We start from the raw sequence: 14,005 nt of genomic DNA on the forward strand, positions 1-14,005 counted from the left end.
ACGGAACTGCAAATTGGAAAATTCTTTTATGATTAACCTCCCTGCCTTTCACTAAACCTTTCTTTATCTTTCTCTCTATCTATTGGTCGATAAATTTGGTGTGGTGGAACTTGTCTTAAAATACTCTCTTGCAGTTCCTAATATAGGGATAACTTACTTCAACGACCATCTCAGAAATGATGCACACGTCACTGATCAACAGTCCCACGTAAGACAGTTTGGGAAGCTGGCGATATCTTTTGAACTGCTGTCGGGACACGTACATGCGCCCGTAATATCTCAAAACTACGTTCTGGTCAATTTGCGGCAGCCCAGTGAGATCAGCGGAAATTATTCAGCTGAACGTAGACGGAAACTCCACCATCTACCACCACTCCGGGTCCTCGTGAAGTCTGCTACGGGGTAACAAGCAGACCATTCTGCGACTGCACCTAACAGAAAGTAGTGGATGTGCCCAATGTTTTTGCCTGTGACTGCACGTAACATAAACGGGTTAGAGCAACCAATTTTGTCCAAAAGACTATTATGGCTATTTCCTTTTGTACACTTTTTTTCTTATTAGACATATTAAGGCGTGCTCCGAAAATGTTTTATTTTTTTAGATTTCAGCCGAAATACAGTGAGCACCATAAACTGATCAAGCGTATTCGCACTCTCCAAAGTGCCAATACGCAGTACAAGAAGGCGACGCGAGGTAGTTTTCTTAAGTCCTTGTATTTGAACAACAAGACACAGAGACTGCTGAGGTAAATACAATAGGTAGACACCGCGTTATTTATGAAACACGATATCTTAGCTTACGCATAATAAACACAGAACAATGGACGTATGCAAGCTTTCCCGCGTCAAGTGAGCAGCATTAAATTAATCATTTAGAAATATTAAGTTAAGCTGTCACATTATTGTTGACTTTGAAGTAAACACTGCAAGGAAGGCAATGCTGCTATCTTCGAAATATTTATTCAGACAATATCCTCGACATTAGGGTGCGTGCACAACACGTCCAAGGCTTCAGTAAGGTTCAAACTGCTGTATGACAACTCGCAAATGTTCATGAGAACTCGGAGATGCTGAAAGGCGTAGGGATTTCGCGAGAGGTCGAAGCACCGTTCACTGAATTGGCTCACTGCCTTCTCGTAGCAAGCATACTTGGTAAGCTGCCGCTGGGATGTCAGTACTATGTCGGCTTCGTTTGACTTACCTCGGGCAACGAAAGAGGCAATCTTGGCGACCTTATTCTTGAGGAATAATCGGTTTCTTAGGGCTCGGCGCAGCTTGGCTTTCAAAGAATTCAATTCTTTAGGGTCAGTTGCCCTTTCCAGTTTATTCCTTATGATGGCAATGGGGACGTCCTGGCTTGGGACAGCATCATCTGACGCCTTTGGTAGCATGATTGGACTCGGCTTCTTTTTACCCTGGAATTCGCTGACAGAAAGTTTTCTGATCTGCTTGTTTCCGTACTCCATGACGTGGCTTGTGTAGGTCTTGTTCTTCACCACATTGAATTGACTGAAGAGCGTCTCCTTTCCCAGGTCTTTCTTGTCAGCATCTTCCATCCAGCTGACGCTGAATAAGTCACCCAAGTACGCTTGTCTTTTTGCGTCCCAATAGCAAGCGTATGAGGACTCGTAAGGGTTAGCCGCGGTTAAGACATAGACGTTATAAGAGGCGGTTAACAGGCCATCAAACATTGAACCAGATTCGGGAGCATCATGTAAATGATCATGTTGGCGAACGTCCTTTTGTTCAAGCTTTTAATCACATTCATGAAGGCTTGAGCGTGCAGAACGTCGTTGGGAAATACTAGAAGACCAGGTGCCCCGTGACCCGTGAAGTAGAGGAAGACGTGGTCTTTCGGGCCACTCGATATGACCTTCCCGCTGCGGCCTTTCATTTTTTTGCCTTGTAGAATGCTAATAAAATTTTTCGCGGTGACGAGGTCCCCTGTGTAGTCTTTAGGAACGTCCCTATAAACATCCGTACCATTGGGATGATTGATGATCACTCCTGGTGTTGGATTTTCTTGGGCCTTGGTGATGTCATCGTACATCATGACTACGATGCGCTCGTCAGGAACGTCATGTTTGTGGAGCACGTGGTAAGCGTGGCATATGTCGGCTTGGTGTCGGTAGTTGCTGTAACCTTTTGAACCAGCCACGAGCAAAGCCCAAATCTTTCGTTGACTATCGTAAGAATACTTCGTCGATTTTTTGCTACTCTCAGCAAAGGTTGAGGTCAAAGTGGCTAAACCTAACAGAAGACACCACGACAGAGTCATGACTGCTGTGTGCATCTTCATAGCCTCTCAGCAGCTTTTTTAAGTAGAAGAGACGACTTTTCAGCTGTCATCAGCGCCAGCCCGACATAAGCACGTTCATACAATAGGGCCAGTCTGAGCAGTACAACTCCATTTTGTCGCACAAAAGAGCCTTGTTCAAATGTGACATCAGCCCTTCAATAAGCAGCACTAAACATATGCCTCAAAAGGGAGCGCTTATATTTTTCAGTGACAGATAGAAAAGCGAGCCCTCTTTAAAGCTGTCTCGAGTAAATATTTCTATAGGAGGGTAAAGACAGGATTAGTCGAAGGATGCGTCCTTTGTCAAATTATTTATTTTTACTAGGTAACGAGTTTCACATCCTGAATAATTACGGTAACACTTGAAAAAGTGCATATTTCCACTTTCATGTGTCTCTGCCACTGATAAGCTGAATCTCCTAACTTTACCATTTTTGAGCTTTGCAATGGCTACAACGGTAAACGTTACCTTTTGTTTCAAAACCTACTGATTTTTTAAACATTGCAATCTCTGCAAAAGTGTGCGACCTTCAGACAGAAATAGGTTACTTGCTCCTTCACGTGTACCACTAACTATTTAATAAATATTTTTGCGAGTTCTAACGTCACAAAACCACCATATGATTATGAGAGACGCCGTAGCGGAGGGCTCCGGAAATTTCGACCACCTGGGGTTCTTTACTGTGCACCCAAATCTGAGCACACGGGCCTACAACATTTCCACCTCCATCGGAAATGCAGCACGTGTACCACTGTGGGGCGCAAACGTTTCGGTGTAATGACGTATATTTAAATATTTCATTTGTTTGTTCGAGGTTGCCAAACTGTACTCTTTTTAGTTACAATTTGCCCGTAGGCATAATGCTAAATCAGTAATAATTTGCCCAAACGTGCCAAACTAAAGCGGTTGCTTGGTTCTTCTTTGTTTGATTTCGCCTTTTTCACACTGCTTCCTTCTGTGGTGCCAAACTAAATACCAGTGTGGTATCTAAAAACACTCAGGTGCTTCAACGTGATGGGGATTAGACACAGGCTAGCCCGTACTCAAAGGCATGATTATGTTACCTATCAAAGGAAAAACCAATGCTCTGGCAGGCGCTTAGTTTATTGCGTGACCACATATTTGAGTGAAAGGCTTGTCACAGGAGAAACGGATTCTGTTTATGAAGCTCACACCTCACTTGAGACATTCAAAGCACCGTGGTTTGTACTGCACACGCCATTGGCTCTTCATTCATAATGACAGCTCCACAGGGCTCGCTCACTAAGAAGGAATTGTTTTTTGTGCTTTTTATTACACTGCCTTCATTTCACATTAATAACATAAACTCTCCAGCCAACTTATTTTCGTAGTCAGTGTGCGTTAGCATTGTACCCATGACATAACCTCAGTATTGTATATAATGTGGCGCAGGGACTACGTATCCATTGTGTCTGAAGTTGTATATGCGAAAGTCTGTAGAGTCTCCCGCGCATACGAGCCTCCCTCCGCCATGCTGTGTGGTGGTTGGCGGTCATATTGATCCCACTTGTTCTGAGCTGTGATAGCAATACCTTTACTTCCTCGACAATTTGATCATAACGCTCGAAAAAATAAAGAACTGACTAATGGGGTGGACTTTCACTTATTGAAGGCGCAGGGTAGGACCATGCTACAAATCGCATGTATAACAAGGCTTTTTTGGGACCCATTTTCACTGCAACTATTTTATGTAAATATTTCAGACTTGTTTCACTTCATTCGTAGGTGTCCCTTCTTGCAATAGAGATATACTTGCTGTTGTCTTGGAGGAATTAACATGTTATTAATCTTGGAGGGAAGGCAAAGAATGTATGTCCTCAATTTGCAATCAAAATTGCCATCAAAACGAAAAATATTCAGTACGCATATGCCACTCAAGTTGCGGAGCTCCTGATTTTTTTTTATAATACACTCATTCTGATGAAGCTAACACGCAGTAAATACAATGAAGTCATAAGTGACCATATTTATAAACTTTACAAGCAGTGTGGGAACCGTAGAATGAATGGAATAGCATACATCATAATACAGAGGCGCGGAAAAAAAAGAATTCAGTGTTCGCCGTGCGGAGGCGAAGAGGAAAATGAAGTGTGTGCGTGGTGCGTGCGGTGGTTTGAGGCAGTGCGTGCAAGGAGTCAGTTTTCGGCTGAACGTCCGGTCCGGGGAACTAGACAACGGCATCTAGGTGCTCTACCGTTCATGGACTTCGGCTGGGCGACTGGCCCAGGGACCAGGCGATCCAATGCTGTTCTGTCTGCCGTTCCGGACAGCTGGACATCCTGTGAGCGAGGCCTGTACTCCGGCTGGGTGACTGGCCCATGGACCAGGCGAGGTTCCGCGGTTCTGGCTGCCGTCCAGAGTGGAAGTGGGTTTTGGTTGCTGCGGGTCTGATGTTCCTGCTGGCGTTCCGTGTGGCTGGTGCGATCCGGTGTGCTGCTGAGACGAGCGTGGTGGCGGAGAGCTGCTGTGGAGCTACCAATCAGCTATCGACTACTGCTGCTTCGGCAGAAGGCCATGTCACGGCGTGGTCCGACGCACGTTCAGGACGGCAACAAGCCAGACGGCACACAGCTCACGAGCGATTGGCGCCGGCGACCCGCAAGCCACATCAAAACACGGCGAGACTTTTCTAATTTTGAGAGACATTGAGTACAGCTATAGACTGCGTGTTTCTACTACTTTAGGTGTTACTCGTTCATAGTTACGTTCTCTATAAATATATTCTCGTGTGTGTGCCTGTGCGCTCGTGGTTCGATTCAGTTCCTTGCTGAGTAGTCCTGGGTCCAAAACTGACACTACGTCCCAATCTGGCGAGCCTGCCAGGATACCGCTGGTAGAACGTCGAAGGAAGTTATCATCTCTCGAATGCACATTCACAAAACTTGTTTTGATGATGGACACAGAAAGATTTGCTGCTGTTGGAGCACAACTAGGATTGAGTGGTGCAGAATTGCGTAAGTGGGTTGAGGCAGAACAGGCGAGGCAAAGAGATGAACGTGCTGCTGAGAGAGAGACGAGCAGGGAAGCAGACGAGAAAGCGAAGCAAATTCTTGAGGTGAAGCTAAAGCTTCAAGAAGGAGCTCTGAGGGTAGATGCAGCAGCTGACTCTGATTCTATGGCTCAGCCTAGTAGCTCCTCTGCAGTACTGAATCCACATAAACTGCTTCCGCTGTTCGATGAGCGACGTGATGATTTGCACGCATACTTGCAAAAATTTGAACGTGTGGCAACAGGACAAGGCTGGCCACACGAGAAATGGGCATTCTGTGAGCATGTGTTTGAGTGGCGAAGTGTTGACAGTAATTGGCCGAATGACTGCCACAGATTCTCTCAACCATGAGAAAGTAAAGAAAGCCTTGTTGCAGAGGTTTCGATTCACTGTGCAAGGGTACCAAGAAAAATTTCGCAAGCCACGACCAGAAGATGAAAAAACCGGGAGGCAGCTAGCCGCGAGACTCTCTGGGTACTTCGACCACTGGGTTGACATGGCGGATGCGCCCAGAACATTCGATGGCCTTCGATACCACATGCTCGCCGAACAGTTTCTCCGCTGTTGCCATCCAAAACTAAGAATATTTTTGAAAGAACGTGAGTACAAGTTACTCCAACAGCTAGCTGACGCTACTGACCGCTTCATGGAAACGCAGAATCTGTCAAACCTGTGAAAGGGTACAGACGACTCCAAAGAATTCAAGAGTCTTGCTAATAATCCCAAGAAACCACCGACAAGATGCATGCTGTGCAAGCGTCTCGGACATCAAGCACATGAATGTAGGAACCCAGCTAAAGAAGCGAAAAAGTGTAGAGTATTTGGAAAAATTGGCCACAAGAGCGACGAGTGCTGGAGCATGAAGGCACAGAAAGAAAAAAGTTCCGCATGTGCAGTGTACGAGAACCGTTATGGTTTCTCCTCGAGTGACAACACTGGCGGAGGGAAAAAAGGAAAGGAACGTGACCCTCTTAATGCAAGTTTGGATGAAAGGATACGAGTATTTCTGGTACAAGGAATGCTAGTTGTTGAAGGCGAAGTGTTGGGTAAACCAGTCAGGGTTCTTCGAGATACGGGCAGTAATACTTCAATTATCCGAAGAAACAGTGCCAAAACAACGGTTGACCGGGAAGAGTAGCAGAGTGTTACTAATTGATGGTTTTACCATAGAAGTACCAAAGGCCAAGATTTCCGTGAACACCCCATACATTAACGGAGAAATACCCGCATTTGTATGGACAAGCCGCTTCATGATTTGGTACTTGGCAACCTACCAGGTGTAAGAGATCCTCACAAGCCGGATCATAAGTGGAAGCCTCCTACAGTCGAAAAGAGCGACAATGCGACGCGAAACTGCAGCATGGAAGCTGAGGAGGGTCCTCACTATGTTTCCGCTACGGTTAAATTTCACGAGGACAAAATAACACCATTTTCCGTGCTAAAAATAAAATGGTGCTACCTAACAAAAGACCAGTTCGCTGAAGAGCAACAGAACGACCAAACATTGAAAGCCGTGTTTGCTAAAGTCGGTAAAGATTTTAAGTCACCGAAAGGTCACGGTTACACGTTTCTTGAAGAGGAGGACTTTTTTATCGACAGTACTACCTTGTGACAGGCAGGACGTTTAGCCAGCTCGTCGTGCCGAAGATCTTCAGGAAGCATATCCTTGAAGTCGGCCATGAAAGTCTTATGGCAGGGCACCAAGGCATTGGGCGCACGACAGATCGTATTTTAGCAGATTTGTACTGGCCGGATCTGCATGGCGACGTGAAACAGTTCGTGAAGTCCTGCGATAAGTGTCAGCGAACGACACCAAAAGGCAAAATTGGCGTTGCGCCTCTAGGAAACTTGCCTGTCATTCGTACGCCTTTTGAGCGTGTTGCGGTCGATTTAATCGGTCTGTTCTCACCGAAGTCGGACCGTGGCAGCCATTACATTTTAACTCTTATCGACTTTGCCACCCGATATGCGGATGCCATTGCACTCCCTGAAATTGATGCTGTGCATGTAGCTGAAGGACTGATTGAGATTTTCTCTCGAGTCGGCTAACCGAAGGAGATCGTTACCGACCAAGGAAGAAGTTTTACAGCGAAACTCATGGGAGAGGTGGGCCGTCTTCTTGTCGTCAAGTTTCTTCGAACGACCCCCTACCATGCCATGGCGAATGGGCTCGTTGAGAAGTTTAATGGAACGCTGAAGATGATGCTCAAGAGGATGTGTCAGGAAAAACCACGATCCCTGGACAGGTACCTCGCCCCACTCCTTTCCACTTACAGAGAGGTGCCGCAAGCGAGCTTGGACTTCTCGTCTTTTCAGCTAATTTACGGTCGTCACGTGCGAGGACCACTGACGGTCCTAAAGGAGCTGTGGAGCAATGAAGACATCGACGGTGAAATTCGCACTACCTATACCTACTTGGTCGACCTTGGAAACCGCCTGGAAGAAACATGCAAGCTCGCGCATGATGAATTGGGAAGAGCACGCGCAAAACAAAAGACTTGCTACGATCGCAAAAGCCGTCCTCGAAAGCTAAGCGTAGGGGATAAAGCGTTACTTCTTTTGCCGACAGATACCAACAAACTGCTCATACAATGGAAAGGTCCATTTGAAGTCGTCGAGCGCAAGAATGAGGTCGACTACGTTCTCGCGATAAGTGGAAAAAGAAAAATTTTCCACATGAACATGCTCAAAAAGAACGAGGAACGCGAACTTTTACCAGTGGAGCAGGTGTCGGTCATAACCGAAGTTGAAGGGCATTTAGTGAATTATCTAGAACTTTGCGACATTTTTAGCGCCTCTTCCTCACGTCATAAATGTTGTAAACAACTTTCTTAAACGGGGGGTTGTCATAATACAGAGGCGCGAAAAAAAAAGAATTCAGTGTTCGCCGTGCGGGGACGAAGAGGAAAAAAGTGTGCGCGTGGTGCGTGTGGTGGTTCGAGGCAGCACGTGCAAGGAGTCAGTTCTCGGCTGGACGTCCGGTCCGAGGAACTAGACAACGGCATCTAGGCGCTCTACCGTTCCTGGACTCCGGCTGGGCGACTGGCCCAGGGACTAGGCGATCCACTGCGGTTCTGGCTGCCGTTCCGGACAGCTGGACATCCTGTGAACGAGGCCTGTACTCCGGCTGGGTGACAGGCCAGGGACTAGGTGAGGTTCCGCGGTGCTGGCTTCTGTCCAGAGTGCCTGTGGCTTTTGGTTGCTGCGGGCATGATGTTCCTGCTGCATTTCCGGGTGGCTGGCGCGACCCCGGTGCGCTGCTGAGACGAGCGTGATGGCGGAGAGCTGCTGCGGAGCTACCAATCAGCTACCGACTGCTGCTGCTGCGGCAGAAGGCCGTGTCACGGCGTGGTCCGACGCACGTTGAGGACGGCAACGTGGCAGACGGCACAGAGCCCACGAGTAATCGGCGCCGGTGACTCGCAAGCCACATCAAAGCACGGCGAGACTTTTCCATCTTAGAGACACATTGAGTACAGCTATAGACTGCGTGTTTCTACTACTTTGGGTGTTACTCGTTCATAGTTATGTTCCCTGTAAATATATTCTGGTGTGTGTGTCTATGCGCTCGTGTTTTATTCAGTTCCTTGCTGAGTGGTCCTGGGTCCAAAACTGACACTACGTCACAGCCTATAAAGCGTGTTTTTATAAAGCAAAGTATTTAACTTCAACGATAAGACGCCTTGCCGTCAGTGTAAGCCAGACATAAAGTAAACTAGTTTTTTGTTTACTTAACTGAATTTTGTTTATGGGACAGCCAGTTCACTGAAATTGAAAGCTACATCTAATGTCCATTCACTTCGCCTCACTGTCTTTTGGATTTCTTAAGCTTCTCCCTCCCATTAGTAGGGCAGAAGAAGAAAACCAGGAATACGAAATATTTCCGAGATCTTCCCTGCCAACGGCTACCGCTAGCGATGCACCAATGCGAGAACCTGTAGACAAGTTCTAACCATATCAATGGGCTAATGCACGTGATTTGTCAGACAGCTATCAGAACACCATGCCTAATGGTGTTGTGATGCTAATCGGCGAATCACTCATTCAGCTCATGATGAGCAAACTTCTCGTCATTAGCTAGACATTTTACCACTGCTGTGAGGTGTATACTTGAACTTCTGAACATGAGTGGGATGCCGCCTGTCTTTCCTTCTCGTTCGACGTCGTGGAACTTTTCTACTCCATAGCATATAATGCCTTTTTAGTGCTGTGCGTGCTGTAGGGCTTCTTTAGTGCTTTGCCGGCAAATGCTCGCCGACTCGAATGTTTTCCGTATTTTTTATTATGTAGGTGCCTACGCAATAGTTTACCCCACTTATTCCCCAATATTTATGGAATGATAGGTGAATTATGGAGATAAGGCACGGTTCGTTTTTTAAGAAGTAAACTGTAATGTACAAAAGTTACAAGTGAATTGGCAGTGGCCACATGTAGAGGGAAGCGGGATTCGGTGCAGGATCTCGATCGGCTACGTCCGATGCCACTCGTGTCTCGGCTCGCTCTTCTCCCTAGCGATGCATTGCTATGCGTTCCCGGCTCACGAGCTCATTTTTGTTCTTTTTTGAGTGATCGTCGAAGCAACGCTTCATGGCAACCACACCGAGCAGACGTGCTCAAAGCTCGGAGTCCACGTTTGCGTAGTGTGGCGTTCCTTGTGCGGGCGCCGAGGCACTGCCGGGGAATCTGGCTGTGTGAAGTCGAGTGGCGCTGACACGGCCCTCCAGAAAATTGCGCCTGTCCTCAAGCGCACGTGTCGTTCGATAGCGATGGTTCCGTAACTTCTAGGTGTGGTTCCTTATGTCTATGAAACTGCTCCACGTTCACAATTTTTCGGTTGATCTTGCCCGGTGTGTGGGCTACTCTCTGGATTTCGGCCCTATTTTCTCCAGCAAGGGCCGTTATCTGGAACGGACCTTCATAACGAGGATCTGGTGCACCTGAAGCGCTCAACTCAAGCAGGACGAGGTCGCCCGATGTGAACCTCGGAGCTCACCGCTTCTCGTCGTATCGGATTGTTGTTTTGCACTGACTCTGCAGTAGCTGTTCCCTCGTTTCTGCGCGTCCCTTTGCCAAGTCGTTCATGCTATGAGACTCATAGATGTCTGTCTCGACTGAGGCGAGGTTGAGCTCTCGTGGCGTAGCCGTGCATGGTCGTAGCCGTGCATGCGCCGAAATGGGCTGTGGCCGCTGTGACAATGCTTCGTGGCGTTGATTGCTAGCGTCGCTCGGGGTAGTTCCTTGTGCCATTTGTCCTTGTTGCTTAGCATCTTGCGTACCACCTGCTTCAATGTCGCGACCATTCACTCAATTAGTCCGTTTTATTGTGGCCAGTACGGTGAGGAGTTCTGATGAATGATTCCCAATCTGTGATGGAATTGGTTCGTTTTTTTTTTGTTCACGAATTCCTTGGCTTAGTCCGTAATAATGACGCAGGGAACTGCAAATCGCAGAATCTACCAGTTTGTCATGAAGTCAAGATAGTGCGTCGATGAGGTGCTCGGTAAAGTCACGGTGGCCATGTATCTATCTCGTTGCGTGATCGGTACACACGAGTATGTGGTCTCCCTTCTAGTTTAGAGGACCCATCTGATCCAGGGATATTACTGCGTTTGGCTCAGCAGGGATATCGCCTGGGTTGAGCTAACCTTCATTCCGTGTCGTGCAGGCTACTGGTATTCTGGCACGTGTGGCAGGAGTTAACATACTCGCATATGTCCTTTCTCATTGATGGCCACCAGTTCTTTCGCTAAATCAGATCTCTTGTCTTCTCGATGCCTAAGTGGCCGTTGTTGTCGTGGAAAACAATCATCACACTGTTTCGGAGGGCATTGGGATTGATCATCCTCTGGTGAGCCCGTCCTCCTTCGAGAGATTTCTCCACCAGTATGTCGTTTTCAATCTCGTAATCTGAAAATGTGTTCTTGTCCTCCTCCCGAAATATTGTGAAATCAGTATCCCTCTCCTGAAACTCGTGTAGGCGACTGTGTTTGCCAGCCACTATTGCGTTGCAGTGGAGGTCTCGGGTCGAAACGCCCTGGTCGAAATCTTCTGCAGATTCTGACTCGTGTGCGCGTCAGCAGCAAAGTTCTGGCGTCCTGGCTTGTGTTTGACTTCGAACGTGTAATCTGCTAAGTCGAGCGTACATCTTCCGAATCAGTGGTTGCTGGCTCCCTCCTGAACAACGCATGACTAACTGAAGTTGTTCGTGAACACTGTGAAACGATGGCCTCCTCTCAGGTAGACCGAAAACTTCTCAGTGATTGCCCAGTGGAGCTCCATGCACTCGAGCTTGTTAGAGTGGATACCACGATCGTGCTCGTTAAGTGATGTGCTGGCGTACTCCATGATTTGCTCCTTTCCGTCTTTAGTTTGAGAAAGCACCGCACCCACCAAGGTTGGCGACGCGTCGACATGAACGTTAGTAGGGCAGTCTTGGCGGAAGCTTGTCAAAGTTAGCGTGTTCTTCAGGGCGTGCTTTACGGCGTTGATGATTTCTTCGTAAGCGTCGGTGCACACGAAAGGAAAGACCTTCGCCAGAAGCTGCTCTAGCTTGTGCGGGACTTTAGGAAATTCCGCTATGACCTTTTGGTAGTGGTCAGCGAACTGCAGGAAGGAGTAGAGTTCCTTTGCGTTGTGATGCGGCTCAAACTTCTCGAAAGCGGGAACTCTGGATTCGTCCAGTGCTCATCCTTCTTCCTTCGGCGAAGATTATGTAATCCAGGAAAGATACTTTGTCTTGAATCAACTGGCATTTCGGGAGATCCATTTTCGAACCCTTCATCACGACTCTCCTTAGTGCTTCGTTCAGGAAATCCTAAGCCTCCCTCACTGTTGTGGCTCCCAACGTAGAACCAGTGTACACCAGTCTAACACAGTGAATCAAACCGATCCGTCACGCATAACATCGTCAATCACGTCTTCCATAACAGGCATGGCATAAGAAGGGTTGATGGTTTTCTAGTTGAGCTTGTGATCGTCGTGTACCATTCTTCGTGGAGTTGTCGGGTGGTGCGGTTGGTCGACGACTATCATTGCAGCACCATATTCGCTTTCCCTCGGCTTTATGATGCCTTTGGACAGGTAGTCATTCACCTGTTCATGGATGAACTTGCGATCAGACGGTGAGCACCTATACGGCCTCGATGACACGGGTATATCGTCTCTGAGTTCGATGCTATGTTCAGTGTGAGGGCACACGCCCAAAGTGTTGCCTTTAGAGCTAAACACTTGGTGATGCGTTAACAGAATTGCGCGAAGTTGTTCGCTCTCTGCCTCGGTAGCGTCCTTCGTTACCCTCCGTGTGGAGTTTTCTATTAGAATCATGACGTCCTCGTCAGGTGCGGACATTTCGTGTTGAGGCGCACGAACCTTTCGTCTTTGGAAACGTTCTGACCCGATTGCCGGCAGAATGTCGCGATAAGCGCTTCCCCGTTTCGGTGTGGCGTGCCTTGTTTCGGGAGTGGCACTTCGGGCGATGAAGGTTTTCCGGTGGGCTCGACTGGGGCGATCGTCACATTGTTGGACGTTAAAACGTTACGTCGACCTTTGCGACTCGTCGCCAGTCCGATCCCGGAATCAGGTTGATGCCGCTGGGAGGTTCCGTTACCACGACGTCTTCGAGTCGCACATTCGTGGTGCCCAGTGTCACATCGATCGCCGCAGTGAGAGTTAGACGTATGCTGCGATTGAGAACTTCAATGTCCTCGTGCGATACCCATGCGTGCGTGGGAATCTCGTCAGTCAAGGCATTGACACCCATGATGGATAAGTTGGCGCCACTCAATGGACACACGGACGGGTCGGTTGTTAGCAGTACCGAACTCTATTGATAATGTGCCACCCGTCGAATGCAAAAAAAAACAGTTCGCTTGCCTAGGTGACGTAGTCCCAAATCCGTGGCTGCTGTTGGCCCTCTTCGCTCATTTATCGTCCGCTCTGATCGTTGTTGGAGTTTTTGGCTTGCTACAATCACGCGACAGGTGACCGATGTCGCCGCAGTTGAATCACTAACCAGCGGAGATGGGCCGCGTGCGCGGATATTCCAAGAAACTGCTGCGCGAGTTGGCCGTCGGCATGTTGGCAGACCTGTTGGCTGGCACCCGTTGGTTCGAAACCTGACCATGGCTTGTTGTTGACGATGTCGGCTTCTTATCGTTCTCGGCACACACGGTCACACGACACCTCGCGTCGTGCAAAGACGCTCTGTTAATGAGTTCGGTCTCTGTGTCACGAAGTTGTGCTGCCAGTGGGTTGGCCCATGTGCCGTCCTCGATGCCGCTGAGAATGAGGGAAATTCGTTCTTCCTCTGCTAGATGGTACAGCGCTTTGTTCATAGTGGCGTTCTTCGAGCACGTGCTCGACGATGGTTTCGTGGCCCTGAAGGCGTTGCTTCGTCTGCAGTTCGAGGACCTCCTGCATTGTCAGCTTCAATTTGAATCGGAGAATGAGCGCTTCCTTACATTGCTCCCAGTTGTCATGCTGCGAGCCGTAGGCACTGTGCCAATCCTTGCAGGTCCCATCAGGCGGCTTGTTGCTTTCACCAACGTGAGCGATGGCGTCCAGTGGGCGAGTGCTGCGATTGTCTCCATTTGTCCAAACCATTCGTGAGCACGTTGTTGCGGCATCCCATCAAACGTCGTTTCCCGCTCACAATTCGTAACAGCAAACAACTTTGACTCACATCCTTTACCAGTCC

At 48.2% G+C, this 14,005-nt stretch overlaps 1 protein-coding gene across 1 annotated transcript in view; it reads right to left on the reverse strand.

Moving 5' to 3' along the window:
* LOC119177858 (uncharacterized) overlaps positions 1-13,069 on the reverse strand; it is a 28,119-nt gene extending 15,050 nt beyond the window's left edge. The window contains 4 exon segments of the mRNA XM_075867211.1: positions 969-1,714; positions 1,717-2,250; positions 11,505-11,913; positions 12,848-13,069. Of these exon segments, the coding sequence (XP_075723326.1) occupies positions 969-1,714; positions 1,717-2,250; positions 11,505-11,913; positions 12,848-13,069 (1,911 nt within the window).
* Positions 13,070-14,005: the final 936 nt, after the last annotated feature.

This window comes from Rhipicephalus microplus, chromosome 1, assembly GCF_043290135.1.
Source record: "Rhipicephalus microplus isolate Deutch F79 chromosome 1, USDA_Rmic, whole genome shotgun sequence".
In the NCBI taxonomy this organism is placed as follows: domain Eukaryota; kingdom Metazoa; phylum Arthropoda; class Arachnida; order Ixodida; family Ixodidae; genus Rhipicephalus; species Rhipicephalus microplus.